The sequence below is a fragment of the Symphalangus syndactylus genome, chromosome 20 (assembly GCF_028878055.3).
Source record: "Symphalangus syndactylus isolate Jambi chromosome 20, NHGRI_mSymSyn1-v2.1_pri, whole genome shotgun sequence".
Classification (NCBI taxonomy): domain Eukaryota; kingdom Metazoa; phylum Chordata; class Mammalia; order Primates; family Hylobatidae; genus Symphalangus; species Symphalangus syndactylus.
The window spans coordinates 23,988,052-24,013,295 of NC_072442.2; the positions used below are offsets into that span (position 1 = coordinate 23,988,052).

At 38.1% G+C, this 25,244-nt stretch overlaps 1 protein-coding gene across 6 annotated transcripts in view; it reads left to right on the forward strand.

Annotated features, from left to right (window-relative positions):
* The window catches only part of NF1 (neurofibromin 1), a 295,569-nt gene that overhangs the window by 174,581 nt on the left and 95,744 nt on the right, over nt 1-25,244 (forward strand). For 5 of the 6 annotated variants that reach the window (XM_063628603.1, XM_055255928.2, XM_063628607.1 and 2 more), the window contains 3 exons: nt 605-751; nt 1,934-2,080; nt 5,655-5,765. In XM_063628603.1, the coding sequence (XP_063484673.1) occupies nt 605-751; nt 1,934-2,080; nt 5,655-5,765 (405 nt within the window). The remainder of the gene's footprint in view (nt 1-604; nt 752-1,933; nt 2,081-5,654; nt 5,766-25,244) is intronic. The other variant, XM_063628606.1, reaches the window with a different exon arrangement.

The following is a 25,244-nucleotide window of genomic DNA, read 5'->3' on the forward strand; positions in this document are numbered from 1 at the left end:
TAAATTTATGTCTGGAATTCTGCTTTTCATGCAGTGTGAATCTAATTGATCCTCATCATCTAACCTAGCCTTGTACAACTCTCTCTTCCAGTTTATCATCGTTGTAGTTGTTACTGACTTTTTTTCTGTTAGAGAAATTGGAGTTGAAAAGGTATATTGCTGAATGACAAGCCATGTTGGAAAGAGAGTCAGTGTCAGCATAGGATTCATATTCTGGCACTCTGTGTACCCATACAAAGTTAAAAAGATCAAAGTTTTAATCCTGGCTCTGACCTAACAGGCTATATATCTTTGGGGAGGTCTTTTGTCTGGACCTTCATTTCCTTATCTGTAAAATACTAGCCTCTTTCCAAAGTTTCATCCATCTTAATTTTGTTGTTTAACTTCAGAGCCTACTTTGAAGCTGAAGCCGGGTATCAGAAATGGAAAGCCAACTTTCTCCTCGTCCTTTTTGCTTTGTCTAATGTCAAGTCACATTGTGGGAACAAGCCCTCCATATTTGTAATCTCAGTTACTTCACAAAGTTACTTCATATAAATTTAATTCAAACATAAGTCTGGGTGTATCTGGTGTTGAAAATTCTAATGACTTTGCATTTTTGAAGGTTTTTCCTTGATATAGCATCTGATTGTCCTACAAGTGATGCAGTAAATCATAGTCTTTCCTTCATCAGTGACGGCAATGTGCTTGCTTTACATCGTCTACTCTGGAACAATCAGGAGAAAATTGGCCAGTATCTTTCCAGCAACAGGTAAGATTTCCCAGTCATGGGGATAGTGAACACTCTCCGTTTAAATTTAGATTAATACAATTATTGGTCATGAATAGTGCTTTTTACTTTGCATCTTCTTGGACTGAGAATTATGGTTTAGAAAGAGAAAGATTCTTTTTTTCAAAAAAAAATACAAACAAAAGGTTAAGTCGTATTAAATAATCAACAAACCTACCTAGGTTCCAGTGGTCGTTATTATTATTTTTTTGTCAGGTTAAGAAATCACAGATTTGCTCTTTGGGTTTTTATGGCTTGCAAATTGTTATAGATCCAAAGAAGTTCAAATTAGCGTTGGCATTTGACTCTGAAGAACAGCCAATTCATAGGAATTCAGTAATTAAAATATTGTCAGTGTTTTAATTCTATGATAAACTCATTTGTGATACTCTAAGTATATGCAAATAAAGCTTTATATAGAAAATACCGGCCTGGCACAGTGGCTTACGCCTGTAATCTCAGCACTTTGGGTGGCCGAGGCAGGCAGATCACCTGAGGTCAGGAGTTCAAGATCAGCCTGGCCAACATGGTGAAACCCTGTCTCTACTAAAAATACAAAAATTAGGTGGGCATGGTGGCAGGGGCCTGTAATCCCAGCTACTTGGGAGGCTGAGGCAGGAAAATCACTTGAACCCAAGAGGCGGAGGTTGCAGTGATCCAAGATCACACCATTGCACTCCAGCCTGGGCCACAACAGCTAAACTCCATCTCAGAAATTAAGAAAAAAAAATCGAAATTATTAATTTGGGCATTGTTTCATTAGCTCTTATTAGTCTCTTGGGTAACATAAATTACTTGCTGTCCCATCTAGTTATGTAAACTTGTAAAGGGACCAAATTCCTATGTATGAAGAGTTCCTTACGAAGGAAAAATGAGTCCAAATTATTTTTAAATGCCAATGAAAATGATTAGCACATTCACCGGAAAAGTAGTGGACTATGAAGCTAAGGGTAAGCAGTTGGGAGATGGGAGTTTAAATGACAGGGCATTTTAATCTTTTATGAAGTATTAATGGATTGAAGTAGACATGGTCCTGAGGTCTTTTTGGTGCTGTTTACAAATCAGCTGACAGTAAAAGGAAAAGCAACCAGTTACAAGTTAAAGAAATGTGTAGTGCTAAATGTGAACTGCTAATTTTTTTTCTAAGTAGTTTGCTGTATCTAGGGATCATAAAGCTGTTGGAAGACGACCTTTTGATAAGATGGCAACACTTCTTGCATACCTGGGTCCTCCAGAGCACAAACCTGTAGCAGATACACACTGGTCCAGCCTTAACCTTACCAGTTCAAAGTTTGAGGAATTTATGACTAGGTAAAGTACAACCTTGAAATAGTTGATTGCTTTCTTTTTGGTTGAGAAGCAGAGTTTGCCACCAGGCCACTTGTTAGATATGATAGAAGACTATGAGGAAAGATGTATTTAATAATCACATTGCCATGTTTGGGGAATCCAACTATATATTATTTATATATATAGGGTGTGTTTTATATGTTGATTGTCATAACAATAGTAACAAATCATATTTTATCATCTTGCTTTCATAAGTTTTCACATTTAGTACTTACCAGGGAGTGAAGACAACATTATTTTCAAATTATAGTTAAGGAAAATGCAACTCAATGTAAATAATTGACTTGCCTAAGATTCCACACCTGATTCATAGGTCTTTTGGTTTTAAGTGCAGGACTTTTCTACTGCACTGTAACATTTTTCAGAACCCTCATAAAGGTTAATGGTTTTAAATTATTTCAGATTAAGGTTCAGAAAATATAGTATACTTCAGTATTGCTATAAAATTTCTGTGGACATTTGTTTGAATCCCATTTAGTGGGATTTAGGTTGTGAATGAAAAGATCCTCATTGTTAGACACTTACTCTATAATGATACGGTGAGAGTAGTTTGCTGAATCTTTTAAAGTACCTTTCACAGGACTTTATGCTTAGTAAGTGCTCCTTGGTGTCTGTGATTTGAGTACTATGTTCATAGTATGTTCCAAAACAGAATAAAACAGAATCTGATGACGAGAAGTTAAAGATTTGTATATAATATGCCTTGAATTATAAGTGCCTGTTGTTAGTTGTATTACTTACAGGTCATGGTTTTGTACATATAACTCCAAACCATTGATACTGTTAAAAGAATATATGAATATATGAAAGAATGTATAAACATAAGAATGTATGGGTATATAGTGTCCTTTCCAAATTAATTTTTATTTTTAGTTCTACTAGATTTTTCTTAGTGTAACAAATGTTTATTCGTATGTAATTAAGGGCATATTTTCCATACAGAATATTCACATTACCTAATTGAAAATTATGTACTACAAAAATATAATACTATTTTTAGGCCAGGCATGGTGGCTAACACCTATAATCCCAACATTTTGAGAGGCCAAGGTGGGAGAATTGCTTGAGGCCAGGAGTTCAAGACCAGCCTGGGCAACATAGTGAGCCCTTGTCTTTATTAGATAGATAGATAGATAGATAGATAGATAGATACATAGATAGATACATAGATACATAGATTAGATAGATTGGATAGATAGATAGGATAGATAGATAGATAGATAGATAGATAGATAGATAGATAGGTTGGGCACAGTGGCTCATGCCTATAATCGCAGCATTTTGGGAGGCCAAGGCAGGAGGATTACTTGAGCCCAGGAGTTTGAGACCACCCTGGGCAACGTAGCAGGACTCCATCTCTACAAATAATAAAATGTTAACCAAGTGTGATGGTGTACACCTGTGGTCCCAGCTACCTGGGAGGCTGAGGTGGGAGGATTGCTTAAGGATGCAGTGAACTGTGATTGCACCAGTGCATTTCCAGCCTAGGTGACAGAATGAGACCTTGTCTATAAATAAAGAAATAAGTAAAAATATAAATAAGTAAAAAGAAATATAAGTAAATAGAAATATAAATAAATATAAATATAAAAATGAATGAATCAAAACAAACAATTTTTAAATTTGACATCACTGAGGACATCCTAGCCATTTTTCTAGGAAAATATTTTTATTACTCCTTTTTTCTAAGATCCTACATTCCCTTACAAAGCAGTCTTTTGTGCTTTTGAAGATTAAGTAATCCAATATATATAATATACTTAGCACAGTATCTGGTACTTGTAAAGTGTTTAATAAATGTTAGATCTTATTTTTGTTCTAAATTCCCACTGATGCTCTTGGAGACCCATTTTCTTTTTTTTAAAAAAAGAAGGTAGCTTTATAATATCCTCAGTTATTTAAAAAAATTATTAAATTACTTGATATAGAAATCTAAAGAAAGTAAAAAAAAATAAAAATTGTTTATCCTCCCTCTAAGAAATAATTTAGTTAACGTTTGGTGAATAGTCTCCCAGTCATTTATCTATGCACATGTATATTTGTTTCTCCTGTCAAATGATATCTAGGTTGTTGCCATTAATATTTTTAAAATTCTGACCTGGTACCAGCAGCATGATGGGCTGAGCTAATGCAATCTCTTCCCAAGACATAAGGCTCATAGAAATACTAGGTGTAAAAGAAAATATGTGTAGTTAAAAAAATTTAGGCCGAGCGCAGTGGCTCACACCTGTAATCCCAGCATTTTGGGAGGCCGAGGCGGGTAGATCACCTGAGGTCAGGAGTTCGAGGCAAGCCTGGCCAGCATGGCGAAACCTCATCTCTACTAAATATATATATATAATATATTATATATTATATATAATATTTATATATTATATATAATATATTATATATTATATATAATATTTATATATTATATATAATATAATATTTATATATTATATATAATATAATATTTATATATTATATATAATATAATATTTATATATTATATATAATATAATATTTATATATTATATATAATATAATATTTATATATTATATATATAGGTATGTAAATTAGCCAGGTGTGGTGGTGGGCACTTGTAATCCCAGCTACTTGGGAGGCCAAGGCAGGAGAATCATTTGAACCCGGGGGGCAGAGGTTGCAGTGAGCTGAGATCGCGCCACTACACTCCAGCCTGGTCAACAAGAGCAAAACTCCATCTCAAAAAAAAAAAAAAATTAAATTTATAGCTGAAGCTAGTTTCTAAGCAAATTACCTAGCATACTGTCAGTATAGACAGATAAATGGAAAATAGGAAAGAGGTTAAGAGATGCAGAAGATAGAATGAGGAGGTTCAAAATATGTCTAGTAGGTGTTCCCTAGAAACTGAGCTCACTGAGAATGGGAAGAAGTAATATTTGAAAGGCTAATGGATGTATGTTTTCTAGAGTTGATGAATGACATGAATCTTGAGGTTAAAGAAGCAGACTGAGTCTTGAGCAAACTATATAAAAATTAAGCCAGGCTTTAATACATATGGGAACATAATATATGATAAAACTAGTATTCAGAATCAAGATTAGGATGGACTTTCACTAAATGGTTTTGATAAAACTGAGTAATGATTTGGAAAAATATTTTCATACCATTTATGATAAACTTCCATAAATCAAAAAAAAAAAAAAACATGAGCAAAGCAAGGCCTTTTTCATCCATTCAAAATCCATAAACTAGAAAAGATTGATAAAATGAATTATTTAAAAAATCATAAACTTCTGTCTGGGACAAAAATGTCATGAGTAAAACCAATCCTATGGTTAATATCCTTGCCCAATAGTTCTCTTAGAATAGTCCTAAAAGTGTTTTTGTGGTTCAAAGAGTAATACCTTGAAATTTTTGTTGCATGTTGCCAAATTACCCTTTAGAATGCCTGTTGCTTTTAAAATATTTTTTCATTTTAGTATTTTATTGTTTATCCAATTATAGACTTTTTTACTTACTCAGTAGACAACATAAAGCCTCATAATTACTCTGTTATTTTTCTTTTAGGCATCAGGTACATGAAAAAGAAGAATTCAAGGCTTTGAAAACGTTAAGTATTTTCTACCAAGCTGGGACTTCCAAAGCTGGGAATCCTATTTTTTATTATGTTGCACGGCGGTAAGAAATACTATGTTTTGGGTCTCTTAACATAACTTTTTAAATTACAGCAAATACAGAGAGATGGCAAGTTTGGTTTTTCCCGATTGACTTAACAGGAATTGAAGACAAGTTTACTTGGGAGCATATAGCAGGGTAAATAGCCTGCCTTTCCTAAAATGATGGTCAGTATCTAGTAGCTGCTTTTCATACTACCCATTTCATATTGGTTTCTTTGTCCTACATCATTTTTTAAAATACCGCCTGCAATGGATTAATTACCAAGAGTTAAAAACCCACAAAGAATCTTTTGTTTTCAAGTATATTCTGATTAAATAGTACTCACAACATGATAACTGGGAACTTTTTTTAAAGGAAGAAATAAAACTGTAAGAGCCTATTTCTGAGAACTTTTAAAAACATGCTGTGTAAGACAGCATCAGGGTGATTTAAAAAATAATTCAAAGGAGTGGTGAAAAATCTTTATGAAGATGGTGCAAGGGGTGGCCTGGAAAACAGTGCTTGTTCATGCTGCCCTCAGTTGAGGCTAGTTCCTAGAAAGCCTTTCTGGAAATGTTGTGAGCTCTTCCTTAATAATAGGTATGATGCTTGCCTTGCTTTCCCTACCATTGTCTTTTCTTTCTTGCCTCATTTTACCTTACTTTTGAAAACTCATCTGTGACGTTATTTGGTCAGTTTTACTTCTTTCCATTTACCATGACATACATTCATGGTAATTGAGCCTTAGAGACAACGCGATACATAGAGAAACCTCTGACTTTGGAATCTCAGGTCATGAGATTCCATGTTTAGACCTAGTTCTGCTACTCATTAGTTATAGACTTAATCTGAATTTAACAGTATTTTTTTCTGAATTTAACAGTATTTAACATCCATGACCATTAAGTTAGTAGACTTACATTGTTAGTCAACTTGCTGGCCACAGGTGGCAGTGTGTAGGAAACAAATCGAGGTTGAGAAATAGTAGAGAGACAGTGAAGGAAGATCAGTGGAAGATGGGAAACTTGTCTAATAGGGTCATTCAGATAGCCTTAAGACCAAGAAGTCCAAAGGACTGGAGTATTAGGGAATCAAGATAGTAAGAAAATTGCATTGAACCTCCCCCCACACCCCTGCCGTTTAACAACTCTAAGTAACCCCTCCTCCACCTTCCCATGAAAGGCCTCTCTCCAGCTCTCATCTCAGTTGCCATTTCTAAATTGCCTAAGATCATTTTAATTTTCATTTGCATTTGAGATGAACCATATTTGTGTTCTAACCCCAACCTTTAATACAACCAGGATATTTTTACTTTCCCTTTGTTGTCTAAGTAAAAAGCAAACATTGGTAAGGGAGGTAGAAGATGTCTTGTCCCCCTCTTCTTTAAAATCTTATTAGGTTACAAATAGCAAAGATTTCTGGAAAACAAAGCTGCGTTTTTTTTTTTGTTTTTTTTTCCAGGATCAGAAACTCTTACATTTGTATTCCTTCTCTGTGGTGATCTAGAAAAAGCTAAAGGAAAGATTGGACCTGCTGCAGATCCCTTAGTGAGATTCAATCAGTTTGGTTTCCATGAAACCTATTGAGTCTTGTGGCTAGAGAATGCTAAGAATTCTCAGCTCTGCTGCTTATTAGCTGCATAATCTTTTTTTTTTTTTTTTGAGATGAAGTTTCACTCGTCACCCAGGCTAGAGTGCGATGGAGCGATCTTGGTTCGCTGCAACCTCCACCTCCTGGGTTCAAGTGATTCTCCTGTCTGAGCCTCCCGAGTAGCTGGGATTACAGACATGTACCACCATGCCTGGCTAATTTTGTATTTTTAGTAGAGATGGGGTTTCACCACATTGGCCAGGCTGGTCTTGAACTCCTGACCTCAGGTGATCTGCCTGCCTCAGCCTCCCAAAGTGCTGGGATTACAGGTGTGAGCCACCGCACCTGGCTTTAGCTGCATAATCTTAGATAAGTTTATTTTTCCAAATCTGTTGCTTCATATGTTAAAGGTGGGGGATGTGCTTATAAAATCTGTCTACCTCTCCTATAAAGTGTTTTGTGACCTATAAAGTTGTGTAAGGAGTAAATTTGAGATTTTCTTTTTTCTTTCATTCTTTTTTTGGGGGATATGGCACTGTCAGTTTCAGATTTTCAATCCTTTTAGTTTCTTACTTAGACTTACTGGAGCTCCTCCTGGCCTTCATTTTCACCTGGTGTGAAGCCTAGCTCCAAGACAGATGAGTACACAGTACATCAGAGCAGAGCGTCCATTTACCCCGTTATGAAGGTCTTGTCTGTCTGTATGCCATCAGTTTTGTCAAAGAGCACTTGGGTTTGACTTCTCTTTTGATATTCTTGTGTTTCTGTGGCTTAGACTTCTATGTATTAAGTAATGCTTTTTGAATTGTGGATTTTCTAATCTCCTTATCGATAGTCCACAGATGTTTCAGACTTGAAATGTCCAAAACTTAATTCAGTACATCTTCAAATCAACCTCCTCTTCACACCATATTTCTCTTTCTCAGTACCATCGTCATCCCTTCTAGTTCCCCATCTAGAGACCCTAATGATTTTAAATTCTTTCCTCTTATTATCTTTCTCATTGTTAGTCACCAAATCTTGGTTTTACCTGTGAGATCCTGGGCAATCAATTAAGTTGTTTTAGTTAGGCTTCTATTGCAAAGCAGTCATTTGTATTTTCTCAAGGATAGTTTTTAGGAAAAGCATGAATTAGAGCAGAGCCTACCCAGATATAGAGAACTAGATGGCTGTGGTGCTGGAACTGGCTACGCTCTTTGACTGTCTCTTGGTTTTGTGTTCAACTCTTCCTCATGATTTTCATCTTTCTGTATCCTTTCAGCTTTTGCCCCAGATAGTAACCCGTTCATTATCTCAGTACTGCACATCTGAAATTCCAGAAAGAAAATATGATTCAGCTAAAAAGTACCTCTGCTTGGCAGAAACTTTAATGTTAGGTTCTGGCCAGCCAGTTGATTTCTGGCTGCCCCTATGTCCAGTATATGCTCCTGGCCCAGCAGTCATGTGATTCAAAATGTGACCACTTGGCTGGGCGCAGTGGCTCATGCCTGTAATCCCAGCACTTTGGGAGGCTGAGGCGGGCAGATCACGAGGTCAGGAGATGAAGACCGTCCTGGCCAACATGATGAAACCCCATCTCTACTAAAACACAAAAAATTAGCCAGGCGTGGTGGCAGGTGGCTGTAGTCCCAGCTACTCGGGAGGCTGAGGCAGGGGAATTGCTTGAATCTGGGAGGCGGAGGTTGCAGTGAACCAAGATTGCACCACTGCACTCCAGCCTGGCGACAGAAAAAGACTCTGTCTAAAAAAAAAAAAAAAAAAATGTGACCACTCGGTGCTGTTTCTTCATCAGGGGCTGTTCTTAAGTATGTGTTTTAATTTTTTTTGTTTTGTTTTTGAGACAGGGTCTCACTCTGTTGCCTAGGCTGGAGTGCAGTGGCACTACCATGGCTCGCTGCAGCCTCTAGCTCCCAGGCTCAAACAATCCTCCTGCCTCATACTCCCAAGTAGCTGGGACGACAGGTGTGTGCCACCACAGCTGGCTAATTATTATTATTTTTTTTTGTAGAGATGAGGTCTTGCTATGTTGCCCAGGCTGGGCTTGAACTCCTGGGCTCAAGCAATCCTCTTGCCTTGGCCTCCTAAAGTGCTGGGATTACAGATGTGAGCCAGCACGCCTGGCCTAATTTATTTTTTTAGTTGGACCTTAATGGTCTAATATTACTATTAGGTACTTTGGCAATGTCTTTCGAAACCATTTTCCCCCACTGCATTGCTGGAACTCTGTGTCTTACCTATACTAATGTAGCATTATTCTCCTCCTCCTTCATCCCCAGATGACTACTTCTAGGTAATCTTAACATTTCTTCTGGAGCCAGTTTCCAGTAGAAAGCTTGTCTGTCCCATTGACTCCCTGTATAAAGTCCAAGTTCTGTAGTCAAACATGCAAGGTAATTTTGGCCTAATTTACTTTTCCAATCTTTTCCTTCTATTCCATCCTATATACTTATGCTCTTGCCCTGTGGTAAAGTAGCATAATACAAGGACATTGTTGCAACATTGTTTATATAGTGGCAACAAAAAGGAAAACAATAGAGTTGTGTTTCAAAAGGGGAATTGTTGAATAAATGATAATACATTTATATTAGGGAATAATGCAATGTGTTAATTTTGCTTATTACAAGTGACAGAAACGCAATTCAAATTTATGTGTGCCAAAAAGGAATTTATTGACTCGTGTACCTAAGAAAATCAAGAGATGTACTAGTTTCTTGCATGACTAGATGCAGAGCTTTAAACAATATCATCTGCATAACATCTGTCTTCTCTGGCTCTTAACTCTACTTTCTTTGTGTCGGTTTTATTCCCAAGCAGCTACTCCCTCGCTGTGGCCGGTAATAGTTTGTGCTCTCCCAGCTTAACAATCCCAGTGGAAAAACACCTCTTTCCGAGTTTTGTGGTTTCAGCAAAAGTGGTTGGTCTTACTGGCCTGGTGTGAGTCACATGCCAATTCCTAAGGCAGTCACTGTGGCAAGGGGGATGGAATTTCTTGGTTATCTAGGCCTGGATCATGTGCCCTTCCTGGAATGCAGTGGTAAAGCCAGCCCTATCCAAATTGCATGAACTAAAAGAAGGGCATGGGGGCAGGGTTTTCACAAAGGAAAACTGAATTGCTGTTACCAGAATGAGGAAAAATGGATACTGGGCAGGCAGAAGTAGCAGAAGTCCTCTACATCCAGCTTTAAAAAGGGATGACACTTACGTTACACTTACTGACACTTACAAGGTACATGACAGTGTGTGTGTGCACCTGCACATGTGTATGTGTAGACTGAGAAATGTATGAAACTATACATATTAACTGTTCACATTGCTTATCCCAGAAGTGTGATTGGAGGAGACAGAGGACCAATTTAATATTTCTGTTATATATCTATATGTTGTTTGGCTTGCCAGGAGCATATATTGTTTTTGTAAGAATAATTAAAAATATAAAACCCCAAAGGGGCTGGGCAAGGTGGCTCACGCCTTTAATCCCAGCACTTTGGGAGGCCAAGGCAGGGAAATCACTTGGGCTCAGGAGTTTGAGATCAACCTGGGCAGCATGGTGAAACCCTGTCACTACAGAAAAATACAAAAATCAACCATACATTGTGGCATACACCTGTAGCCCCAGCTACTCAGGAGGCTGAGGTGGGAGGATCACTTGAGCCTGGGAGGTCAAAACTGCATTGAGCCGAGATCACACCACTGTACTCCAGCCTGGGCAACAGAGTGAGGCCCTATCTGAAAGAATAAATTAAAACAAAACAAAACAAAAACCCCAAGTTACAAAGAAGAGTTTTCCTCTTAGGAATATTGTGATACCTGGCAATTGCTTTTTGGGTGATAGTAGTAAATAATGATAATAGCTAACATTTCCTAAGTGCTTTCTCTGCATCAGGAAACTGTGCATATTACATAATTTCTCATTTAATCCACATAACCTTCTGAGATATTATTAACAATTAATTGATGTGTGTATAAACTGAAACCCAAACCTGGCTACCAGAATGATCTGGAACATTAAAACAAACATATCCCCAGCCTCCACTTCCAAACCAAAATCTCAGGGGCAGGGCCTTGTTTATATATTTAACAGGCACTCCAAGTGATTCATTTATTACTAAAGTTTGTTTGGGAATCTCACTGGGTCATGTATTTAATTCATGGTAGCACAACTAGTAAGAATCAGAATTGGGTTTCAAACCTAAGCCAAAGCTCTTAACAAATGCACTATTAATTACATGCTTATTACTATTATAATTTTATGCTTGGGTAAATCTTTGTAGATGAGCATGAAAACCTAACCAACAGTTATGAGATATATTACTCTGGGGAAAATAAATTCTCAATTCCAGGCATCTGATTTACAAATGATTTTTTGAAACATAAGATAAAGTTTTACTCAATATAAAATAATCTTGTCATTGGCGCAATATCATTATACATTACAAAGCTTAGCAGAATCGGCACCTTTTCTTAGCAAAATGACGTATTAGTATTAACACATTCATGAAATATGTTAATACAGATGAATGTGTTATTTTGTAGAGGACTTTATCAGATTAGCATTTTTTGTCTATTTAATAAAAAAATATAGACCGGGCATGGTGGCTCACACCTGTAATCTCAGCACTTTGGGAAGCCAAGGCAGGTGGATCACCTGAAGTCAGGAGTTTGAGACCAGCGTGGCCAACATGATGAAACCCCTGTACTAAAAATACAAAAAATTAGCTGGGCGTGGTGGCGGGCACCTGTAATCCCAGCTACTCTGGAGGCTGAGGCAGGAGAATTGCTTGAACCCAGGAGGTGGAGCTTGCAGTGAGCTGAGGTCATGCTATTGCACTCCAGCCTGGGCAACAGGAGTGAAACTCTGTCTCAAAAAAATAAAAATAAAATACAAAAACAACTTCCCCTATACCACTCCTTATCCCACACCCCCATCCTCTATCCCCTATCCTTTATCTGTCTGTCACTGTTACTCACTTGCTCTCTCGCTCTCGTGTGTGCTGTCTCTCTCTCACACACACCACACACACACACACACCCCACCTACATAATTTCTTCTCTTACACCTTTAATATAAATATCTGAGTTTCGGTTCAGTTTTGCAAACATTTAAAAGGCAAACATGGTATTTTGCCTGTTTCAGCATTTAATAAGGTAGCACATACTTTTTTCATATGGAAGGAAAACATCATATTAAGTTAATATTTAAACATACACAATTATAATTTGCAAAAAAAAAATCAAGTTAAGATAATGAAAATTTCTTAAATAGTAAGTTGAAATAAATGATATTTTTCTAGCATGCTTGTCATTCAGCAGATAATAAGAAACTGAGATAAGAATGCAGGCAGTTACTCGGAGAGGCTGAGGCAGGAGAATGGCGTGAACCCGGCAGGCGGAGCTTGCAGTGAGCCGAGATTGCGCCACTGCACTCCACCCCAGGCGACAGAGCGAGACTCCGTCTCAAAAAAAAAAAAAAAAAAAAAAAAAAAAAAAAAAAAAGAATGCAGGCAGTTGAAGTTCACTTCAGCCTGAGTGCAAGTGTACACGAAACAGCAAAAATATCACATAGAAAATAAATGTTGTCCGTTGGATTGAGTATGGTGCTACCATTTGTCACAGTGTTCGTATTCATAGTTGTGGCTATCTTTGGGGTCACTGCTGTATTCAGACTTGTCTTGGAATTTGGAGTCATCTAGGGATTTGAGGTCATTTTGAGATTTGGGCTTGTCCCAGGGTTGGGATTCATTCTGGGATTGGTGCTACCATTTGTCACAGTGTTCATATTCGTAGTTGTGGCTATGTTTGGGATCACTGTTGTATTCCGACTTGTCTTGGAATTTGGAGTCATCTTGGGATTCGAGGTCATTTTGAGATTTGGGCTTGTCCCAGGATTGGGGTTCATTCCGGGATTGGTGCTACCATTTGTCACAGTGTTCATATTCATGGTTGTGGCTATCTTTGGGGTCACTGCTCTATTCAGACTTGTCTTGGAATTTGGAGTCATCTTGGGACTCGAGGTCATTTTGAGATCTGGGCTTGTCCCAGGATTGGGGTTCATTCTGGGATTGGTGCTCATCCTGGGATTAGGTCTGGTCCTGGGATTCAGGCTTGATGCAGGATTGGATACTGCCATAGAATTTGAGGTTGTTGATGTTGAAGTTTGTTCCCGGAATGTTGACAAACATGAAGAACAGGCCGATCAGTGATAGCTCGAACATCATCCTCCTCTGTTTCACAATAATTATATAATTTTAATTGAACACTTGGATCACAAATAGGCAAGCATATATCCTTAATTGTGTTTATCAGTACATTTGTGTTATGTAAATGTTTGCTTGTTCACTATTAGTGAACAAATTAAAAGCTTCCCTTTCTTTGTTGTCAACATCTGCCGACAGAAGACCTATTTTCTATTGAGGGCTACCAACTGAGGGCAAAAACAATCCCAAGACTGAAAAAGAGCTTAATTGGCATTTTTCTATTTAAAAAAGGAAAAAAATAAAACACTAGACATTCAATACAATAAATATGGGGGCTTGAGATCAGTATAGAGTAGGGTAGGGGCAAAGACTGAGAGGCAATTTGGGACAGTAGAGCAACAAAAGAAATAATGAAATAAATATTGGTATTTTCTTGATTCTCATGACCTTTATTCCAACAATTTAAGGTTTTAGTTTAGGTCACAAATTAGGATATTACTTCTAAATATTTACTCCAAAGACTAAAGAGGTTAAACCAAAGGATTTCCCCAGTGCTGGGATGAGGTTTTCTTCATTAACAACAACAACAAAAAAAATAGTTAGAGATATTCATAGTTTTAAGATTTAGAAATGAACAAAACCAACTCCTTCATTTTGCAAATGGGCTCAGACAAGGGGCATAACTTACCTGAGGATGTATATCTAAAAATGACCCAAGCTAGAACTTAAGTCTGTGACTTAAAGCCCAAATTTTAACTGTAGAACTCTAACATATATATTAAAAGTTACATTTGGCTCTAATATGTAATTGAGAACATTTCAAATTAATGTTACCTTTTGATATTTTTCTTTGAAGAGTAAGAATTCAGTCTTTCTCCAGCGTCTATGGGGAATCTGATTTCTCACTCACTGCATGCTATTTAAATGTAATTAGTGAGGAAGTCATGTGTTCTAAACTTGACCTGCCATTTGCTCTTTGGAAGTATCCAACCGAGTGTTTCCAGACAACTACGTATAAGCAGATAGACTTTGGCAGAGATTAAAGAATTCAAATAAAGTTTTAAAATCTGCTTGCTTATTTAAAGAATCCAGTGAATAGCATTTGTTATTCCTCTTACCTTGTATACATTAATGAATTGCTTCACTGGATTGACTCTAACTAGATGAATTTACTATTTTGCCTGCTGTGATTATTATGATTTTAAACCAAGTAAGTGTATTAAAGGTGTCTGCGTTTTCCTTAGAACATCTGTACATATGTTTATAGGGTAGTTTCTACCCATGGTTATTTTGAAGTTTAAAAAATAATTCAGTAATACAACATTTCAGGTGTTTAATTTTTGGTAAATAAAGTAACCTTAGAAAAGAAGTTAAACTTCATTAATATGAAACTTAAGAAAAAGATTACATATGAAAGTGATACTTTTTCATACTGAGTTTACAAACTTTTGTGTGTTTGTATATGTATTTTGTTTTGTGTGTTTGTGTATGTTTTTTAATGTATTAAACCACTCATCTTGAAGTGCATAAAGTAAATTTTTTGAAGGAATTTTGTCTTTTGGTCAGCTGTTTTCCGTGATAACTAGCATATAGGGAAGTTGGTTGTATTCTGCTAATGTTTTCATCATATTGGCCAGCACACTTTAAAAATTGCAGGACTGTGAACAATGGTGTTGACATACAAGGAAATTGCAACACAAATGGCAGAAGTACAAGCCAGTACATGTTCCTCACTTGTTTTACTGTGCTGTGAAGATCGTTTTTCCCCTGAATGAATAAACCATGAATAGAACCATGCTTGGTAAATCTTATTTATATGGTACATATAATAACTTCACTTAACTGGAGGTTAATGTGGTCAGATCTAAGAAGTAAACAAACAAACAAAAAAGCTTCTTGGCAACCAGAGTAGGTATTATGAATCAGAGTACTACAGTAATTTACAGGAGTTTGTCATTGTCCTCTCTCTGCTCACTTGCTCATTCTGTGGATTTCTTTGGGGCATATATAGTTGATAATAGTAATAGTAATGTTTCGAACTTGAGCAAACTGTGACTTATTCTATTTTTCTAATCCTGACCTTTTGAGTACTACACTTACAAAACGCTTTATTGATGCTTCAAACACCCCAGTCTCAACTTGTTTAAAATTCAAAAGTTAGCGTTTTCTCCTTCCTATTTTTGTATCTAGATATATTCTTCTCATAATCTCTTGGTTAATTGTATCATCACCTAGCCAAATGTTTCTCCAACATTGGATTTCTCATTATCTTCTCTTTCTTATTTATCTTAAGCTCCCCAGGCCTCTTCATGATGATTAAGTAAAATTTAAATTCTATTTAGTACTCAAATGCTCGCAAACAAACAATAATCAATTTGCCATTATTCAGGTCTTCAAATACCCACCAACTTTGTATCTTTGTGCAGCCTCCCCAACTTGCCCAAAGTGTAATAATAGCCCCCTCTTATCCTAAGTTTCACTTTCCATAGTTTCAGTTACCCATGGTCTACCATGGTCTGAAAATATTGAATGGAAAATTCCAGAAATAAACGTAAGTTGGATGTATCATGAGATGGTTAATAGTAGCCTAGCACTGTGTCACAGTGCTGCATCAGTCAGCTCACTTCATCTTATCACATAGGCATTGTGTCATATCACATCATCACAAGAAGGGCGAGTATAATACAATAAGATATTTTGAGAGAGATACCGTGTGCACATAGCTTTTATTGTAGTATATTGCTATAACTTCTATTTTATTATTGTTTTTAATCTCTTACTGTGCCTAATTTATAATTAAACTTTATCACAGGTATTTATATATAGGAAAAGAACAGCATACATTGGGTTCAATACTGTAATTCTGTGGTTTCAGGTATCCCTGAGGGGTCTTGGAACATATCCCCCACAGTTAAGGGAGTACTACTGTACTTTCCTCATTCAAAATTGTGTTGTTTCTTCAAGCTCCACTCATGTCAGCACCTTTTATATGATCCTTCCCTAATTCTTCACGTCAGAATCAGTCATTTTAGTACTTTATACGTTGATCAGAGTCTCATTTTCACTAAAGAAACTAAATCTTCCACCATATTCTGGCTTTTTTGTGGTAAGATACCACCTCTTATTCCTTCTATTCCCTGTACCTTCTAATGTAGTGAGTGCTTATAAAGAATAGGACACAGGGCCAGGTATAGTGGCTCATGCCTGTAATCCCAGCACTTTGGGAGGCCGAGGTGGGCAGATCACGAGATCAGGAGATTGAGACCATCCTGGCTAACACGGTGAAACCCCATCTGTACTAAAAATACAAAAAATTAGCCAGGCGTGGTGGCATGCGCCTGTAGTCCCAGCTACTTGGGAGGCTGAGGCAGGAGAATCGCTTGAACCCAGGAGGCGGAGGTTGCAGTGAGCTGAGATTACACCACTGCACTCCAGCCTGGGGGACAGAGCAAGACTCCATCTCAAAAAAAAAAAAAAAAAAAAAGGACACAATAAGTATTGGAATTCATTGAAATACCTCCTGTTTCTGCATGTCGGAGGGCTGGTATCATTAATGATGTCTAAAGTAAGAGTTATTTGGTTATTTGCAGTTTTCTCTTCACATTAGCATAAATTTGGAAGGCACAGGCCTGAGTTTAACTTTCATCTCTACTTTCCTGGCTGCTGTTTTGAGAAGATTTCTTCATTTGTACAATGTGGATCACAATGCACATTCACAATCCCATGTCTGTAATCTAAAATCCAAAATCCTCCAAAACCCTTAAGTTTTATAAAAATATAAAAAAGTTTGACACCAAAATTTATTTGGTGCAAATGTCTTATCTGCATAGGTGGGAGGTTTTTAGCCATCTTTGTTTCATTTAGTGTGGATATTAATGTTTCACTGCAGAAATATTGATGAGATTGATTTTGGGGTGCTGTTCCAGTTTTTACTGGAGTGTTACATAATACACGATAAGAATAGTACTTAGCATATTCATGTTTCTCTTCATCCTTCTGGGCACAGCACCATACCACTCTTAGCAGTCTCATAATTAGGTGGTACCATCTGACTGAGTTCTGGCCAGTAAAATGTCAGTTCCAATGATGTACAATCGACCCTTGAACAACACTGGGGTTAGGGGCACTGAATCTCCATGCAATTGAAAATCTACGTATAACTTTTGCCTCCCCAAAAACTTAACTACTAATAGACTGTTGATCGGAAGCCTTTTGATAACATAAGCAGATTAACATGTTTTGTAAGTTAATGTTGTATGTGCTATATTCTTAGAATGAAATAAGCTTGAGAAAAGAAATTGTTACCCAGAAAATCATGAGGAAGCGAAATATATTTACTGTTCTCTGAGTGGAAGTGGATTATCATGAAGGTCTTTATCCTCTTTATCTTCATGTTGAGTAGGTGGAGGAGAAAGAAGAGGGATTGGTCTTACTGTCCCCGGGCTGGCAGAGGTGGAAGTAAACCTCTGTATAAGTGGATCAGCGCAGTTCAAAGCCATGTTGTTTAAGGGTCAACTGTATATGATTTTTAAGCCTGATGTCTAACTTCTCACCAATCTTCCATTCTTACCTTCTTCTATCAACACCTACTAGAAACAGACGGTTCAGTGGAGAGGGGGTCTCCAAGACCCTAGATAGAAGATGGTAAAACCATTAGAAGACATGATCTAACAGAAATAAACTTTCGTTGTCTTAGCCAGTGATATTTTGGGATTATTTGTGACAGAAATTAGTTTGTGCTGACTAACATAACTACATGCTGGACATCTTGCCTTTGCCTCTTCAAATCCACTCTGTTCTTTACCCTGCTCTGTACCCTAAGAGGCTGACCTGTGTAGAGGGTATCATTGGGCTCCTCTCCTCTCTGGCTTTCAGCTGGCACATAGGGAATACAAGCAGAAGATTGGGGGGAAGAAAGAGAGTAAGGTTAGGAGGTATATATTTTTGGCTCCCTTTCTCCAGGATCCCTGTGGGCTGGCTACATCCATCCATGCAGTATGGTTTTTGTTGGGTGACCCTCTCCACACAACCTACTCTGTGTCTGCTTTCTGCTAACTGCTTCCTGCACTCACTACTTCAGGTGTAGTATCACACTGTCTCTTAGAGTTTCCTTAAAAACTGCCTTCTCCTTTATACATAATCTCTAATATCTCAGTTTGAATGTGCCACCTATTTCCTGCTAGAACCCTAATTGCTACAAACTGTATGTACACTGTATCATCTTCCTAAAATCAACCAGGCATGGTGGGATGTGAGCTATAGTCCCAGCAGCTCAGGAGGCTGATGTAGGAGGATTGCTTGAGCCCAGAAATTCAAGGCTGCAGTGAGCTATGGATACCCTAACCTGGGCAACAGAGCAAGACCTTGTCTCTAAAAAACAAAAATTAAGTTAAAAAATTGTGTCTTTCTTTATATACTTACATTACTTTCAGTTGATCTGTTTTTGAAATGTTTCCAGAACTGTCTTCTCTCACGTATTGATTCTTCCAAAATTCTTAAGAAAATGGAAAAAAGTAATTTCTGAAAATGATGAGAATGATCATAAATTTCATATAGCACTTTCTTGAGAATTTCAAATTGCAGTTTTAATATTGTACTTTAGAAACAGGTCCAGTTTTCCCTTCTGTAATTTTTTTTTTTTTGGTCTTCTTGGATTTTTGTTTTTTTTTGTTGTTGTTTTTTTTTTTTTCATGAAAAGAACACAGATCTTTTCTTGAGTGATGTTTGCACAAACATTGCCTTGGTAATTGAAGCATTTTTTTTTTTTTTTTTAGAAAATCTTATTAAGTTTTATGCCATGTCTATGCTCATTGCACCTGTGCCTCATGTCTCATTTATTTATTTATTATTAAATTTTTTTTTTGATACAGAGTTTCGCTCTTGTTGCCCAGGCTGGAGTGCAGTGGTGCAATCTCAGCTCACTGCAACCTACACCTCCCAGATTCAAGTGATTCTCCTGCCTCAGCCTCTTGAGTAGCTGGGATTACAGGCGCCCGCCACCACGCCCGGCTAATTTTTGTATTTTTAGTAGAGATGGGGTTTCACCACGTTGGCCAGGCTGGTCTGGAATCCTGACCTCAGTTCATCTGCCCACCTCAGCCTCCCAAAGTGCTGGGATTACAGGCGTGAGCCACCGCGCTTGGCCTTCATGTCTCTTTTAAATAGGACTTCTAACATTTTGAAATGAGGTCAGCTTCAGTAGCTCATGCCTATAATCCCAGTGCTTTGGGAGGCCAAGGCAAGAGGATCACTTGAAGCCAGGGGTTTGAGACCAGCCTGAGCAACATCATGAGACCCTGTCTCTACAAAATACATTTTTTAAAAAATTAGCCAGGTGTGGTGGCACACACCTGTATAGTCTTAGCCACTTGGGAAGCTGAGGCAAGTAGATCTCCTGAGCCCAGGAGTTCAAGATTGCAGTGAGCTATGTTCCCACCACTGCACTTCAGCCGGTTAAGGGGACAGAGCGAGACCCTGTCTCAAAAAAATTTTGTTTTGAAATGAATTTATGTATGTTTGGTTATTTCTGAAAGCAGTTCAGGCCTACAGCCATACCACCCTGAATGCACCTGATCTTGTCTGAAAGCAATTCAGGTTTTCAGGATTAAAATTTTTATGCTACTAGGTTTGTAACCTATATTTAAAAGTAGAACATTTAAAACATTTTAGTAGTATATAGCACTGAAAAGTGGCTTTTTAGTGTAGACAGTTGTTTTTCAAGAAACTATTTTGTAATCCTAGCTACTTGCAAGCCTGAGGTGGGAGGATCGCTTGAGCTCAGAATCCAGTCTGGGCAACAAAGGAGAATTCCAGCCTCTTTTTTTAAAAAAAAAAAAAAAAAAGAGAGAGAGAGAGAGGAAGAAACTATTCGGAAGTTTTGTGAGCAATGGATATGCAAAAAGACAGGCCATTGTTATGAGAGGCCTAATTGTGAGTACCTTCTAGAATTGTATATAAGCATGATTCTCTTCAATAGTAAAATGTCAGCCTCTTCATTTTGGAAATCTAATATAGGAAAAAGAACACATTTCTCCATAGTTGTAAAACATAGGTTCTGAGGGTGAATGCTCATCTTTGAGCAAGTTTGTCTTCCTAATGGTATAATACTGTAAGTCTGTTATCTAATTTTGGCTTGTGGTCACTTATTTTTCATGATCAAAGAAAAATGATTTAATTTTAAAAAGATACTCTCCTTTCTGTTTTCTTCTCTTGGATGATAGTATCCCTATCTGTCTGAGTTTATAGAATCTTAATTTTTACCTGCTCTTACCACATACATCTGATTAGTCATTAAGTCTTATTGATTCTGCTTCAGAGATTTTGTTTTATGCGTCACTCTCATGCTACCAACTTATTTGGTAGCTTCAGCAGTTGTCTAAGCTGGGGTTGGCAAACTTTTTCTGTAAAGGACCAAATAGTAAACATTTTAGGCTTTATAGTCCATATAAAGTTTTTTTTAATTTTCTTTTTTTTTTTTTTTTTTTCAAAAAAAAGAAATGTAAGAACCCACACCTGTAATTGCAGCACTTTGGGAAGCCGAGGTAGGGTGGATCACGAGGTCAGGAGTTCGAGATCAGCCTGGCCAACATGGTGAAACCCCGCCTCTACTAAAGATAAATTAGCTGGGTGTGGTGGTGTGTGCCTGTAATCCCAGCTACTCAGGAGGCTGGGGCAGGAGAATCGCTTGAACCCGGGAGGCAGAGGTTGCAGTGAACTGAGATCGTGCCACAGCAGTCCAGCCTGAGCAACAGAGCAAGACTCTATCAAAAAAAAAAAAAAAAAAAAAAAAAAAAAGAATCATACTTAGCTTGGAGGCCATACAAAAATAGGTCACAAGCAGGCTGTGGGCAGGATATTGTAAGTGGGCCATACTTTGCTGACCTCTGGTCTAGGCTATTACAATTTCCTAATTGGAGTATTTGTCACTGGTATTTTACCCCATTGCCTCCATCTTACACATTACTGCCAGAATCATCTCTCTGAAATGTGACCATCTCACTTCCAGGTAAAATCTTTATGTGCTCCTTTTAGCTAACTTTAGGCATTCATGTACTACTTTGGGAATTTTTTTTTTTTTTGCTGTTTCTTCATAACCATCTATATTATTTATTCAGTATTTTTATAGACTTTTTTTTCTTAAAGGAAAATTTATACTGTGAATGGAAAATCAATATTGATTGCCATAACTAGAAAACCAACAAAAGGCAACAATAAAAGGAAATACAGAACTATGAAATGCCTGTTTCATGTAGCACCCAATCATATATGTACTACATTTCAAAAAGCCACTGGCTTATAAAAATATTTTTTAGCATCTCATACAAGTCTCTTCATAATCTGTTATACAGCTCACCTTACTTGCACGAGTGCTGAGCCAAAGCAGATTGAAAGTCATTTTGGTAAGAGGCTAGATGCTGACCTTGTATTCTGAAAATCTGATGATTGTACTGTCGTTGATGTTATTCCAAGTAAGCCTGTGTGAACTTCTGGGCTATTCTCAGGGAAGTGTTTATGGCACATTGTTGAGGGTATCATCAGGGCAGTTGATCCAAGAAGACTCTAGGAGCTGGCTAAGCCACAAAGTCTGCCCAAAAAGCTCAGAATGACAAATGAATGTTTTGTACATTATCTCCACTATAATGCTAGAAAAAAAGTCTTAAAACCATTTGTCTCAATTGATCATTTATATGGAATAATACTCGTTAATCATCTTAAATCATCATAGTGTTTGGTAATGTCTGTAGAAGGATGCTTTAAACTCTACTTTGTGCTTCAGCTATGCTGACCATCTCACCATTGCCCCCTTTGCCATGCCCTGACATCCTCACATGTCTCTCTGCTTTTGCATACTCTTTCCACCTGGTTTGAATGCCTTTCCTTTATCATGGGACATTATCCTTTCCATTTAATACCCATCTTGATAACCTGACTCTGACCCCTCTAGGCAAGTTAAAAAAAAAAGAAAAAAAACTTCATTGAAATGAAATTCACCCTTGAAGTGTACAATTGGCTGGGCACCGTGGCTCACACCTATAATCCCTGCGCTTTGGGAGGCTGAGGTTGGGAGAGTCACTTGAGCCCAGGAGTTCGAGACCAGCCTGGGCAACATAGTGATACCCTGCGTCTACAAAAAAATGCAAAAATTAGCTGGATGTGGTGGTTGATGCCTGTAGTCCCAACTACTCAGGAGGCTGAGGTGGGAGAATCACTTGAGCCTGGGAGGTTGAGGCTGCAGCAAGCTGAGATCAAGCCACTGCACTCCAGCCTGGACAATGGAGAGAGACCCTGTCTGAAAAAAAAAAAATTTTTTTTTAAGTATACAATTTTGGGCCGGGCGTGGTGGCTCACGCCTGTAATCCCAGCACTTTGGGAGGCTGAGGCAGGTGGATCATGAGGTCAGGAGATCAAGACCATCCGGGCTAACACGGTGAAACCCCATCTCTACTAAAAATACAAAAAATTAGCCAGGTGCGGTGGCAGGCGCCTGTAGTCCCAGCTACTCAGGAGGCTGAGGCAGAAGAATGGCTTGAACCTGGGAGGCGGAGCGGAGCTTCCAGTGAGCCGAGATAGTGCCACAGCACTCAAGCCTGGGTGACAGAGCGAGACTCCGTCTTAAAAAAAAAAAAAAAGAATACAATTTTGCATATTCAGAGTTGTGCACTCATTGCCACTGTCTAAACATTTTCATCACTCCAAAAAGAAACTTCATAGCCATCAACAGTCACTCTCCCCTTTCCTCCTGCCCCACCTCAGCCCCTGGCAACCACTAATCTACTTTCTGTCTCTATGGATTTGCACAGTTTAGATGTTTCATATAAGTGGAATCATACAATATGTGCTCTTTTGTGACTGCGTTCTTTTACTTTAATATTTTCAAGATTCATCCATGTTGTAGCATGTATCAGAACTTTATCCCTTTTTATAGCTGAATAATACTCTATTGTATTCATATAATATATAAGCTTTTGTGTGGACATATGCATTCAGTTTTTTTAGATACATATCTAGGAGTGGAATTGAGTCATATGGTACCTCAGTGTTTAACTTTAGAGGAACTGCCAAATGATTTTCCAAAGTAGCTGCATTGTTTTACATTGCCATCAGCAGTGAATGAGAGTTTGAATTTCTGTACATCTTCACCCAACACTTGATATTGTCTGTCTTTCTAGACAAATTTTGATAAATCCCTCCTTTTCTAAACCATAGCCAAGTCTATTACTGTTTAACAATGACCATCTTGGAGTATAAATTTTCTGTTCACACTTTGAACTTTAACTTCCAGGTCTTAGATGTCTTTATCTGGATATACAGAGAATCTAGGTTTTGTATGTAATTATTCAATGATAGTATTAAAACTAAGGCTGGACGCAGTGGCTCTCCTGTAATCCCAGCACTTTGGGAGTCCGAGGCGGGCGGATCACGAGGTCAGGAGATCGAGACCATCCTGGCTAACACGGTGAAACCCTGTCTCTACTAAAAATACAAAAAATTAGCCGGGTGTGGTGGCAGGCACCTGTAGTCCCAGCTACTCGGGAGGCTGGGGCAGGAGAATGGCGTGAACCTTGGAGGCGGAGCTTGCAGTGAGCTGAGATCATGCCACTGTGCTCCAGCCTGGGCGACAGAGTGAGACTCCATCTCAAAAAAAAAAAAAAAAAAAAAACTAATTACCAGTTTTTTTGTTTTTGTTTTTTTGGGACAGGGTCTCACTCTGTCGCCCAGGCTGAAGTGCAGTGATGCAGTCACAGCTCACTACAGCCTCAGCCTCCCTGGGCTCAAGTGATCCTCTTCCAGTTCAGCCTCCTGAGTAGCTGAAACTACAGGTGTGCACCACCATGCCAGGCTAATTTTTGTATTTTTTTGTAGAAACACCATGCCTAGCCGATTTTTGTATTTTTTGTAGAGACAGGGTTTGTCATGTTGCCCAGGCTGATCTCAAGCTCCTGGACTCAAATGATCCGCCTTGGCCTCCCAAAGTGTTAGGATTACAGGCATGAGCCACCTTACCAGGCCTAATTACCAGTTTTAATTATAGACCTACGTGACTACGGTTTGAAGGAAAAAGACTTTATTTAGTCCTAGTGATTGGAATTGGAATTCTCAATTGAGCCAGAAGATTTCTTGAGTGGTTTTGTTTTCTGTGATAACTTGGTTTATATAAGTAATGTGGTCTTGGGTATTAGTGGTAAAGCAAGTCTTTGCCTTGTACAACAAAGATAATTTAGTGATTGATACATTCTTAATAATCTGATGGTTATGACTTGACACATACAAAAAAATGTTATTGGTTGCAGTCCATCTGTTGCCCTGTAAAAAGATTTTTGTTATTGTTTGTGTGTTTGTTTTGAGATTAAGTCTCACTCTTATCGCCCAGGCTGGAATGCAGTGGCACGATCTCTGCTCACTGCAAACTCTGCCTCCTGGATTCAAGCAATTCTCCTGCCTCAGCCTCCTGAGTATCTGGGATTACAGGCATGCACCACCACACCTGGCGAATTTTTGTTTTGTTTTGTTTTTTCTTTTTTTTTTTTTGAGATAAAGTCTCACTATGTCACCCAGCCTGGAGTGCAGTGTCACCCGGCCTGGAGTGAGATCTCAGCTCACTGCAACCTCTGCCCCCCAGGTTCAAGAGCTTCTCCTGCCTCAGTCTCCCAAGTAACTGGGATTACAGTCATGTGCTACCATGCCCAGCTATGTTTTGTATTTTTAGTAGAGATGG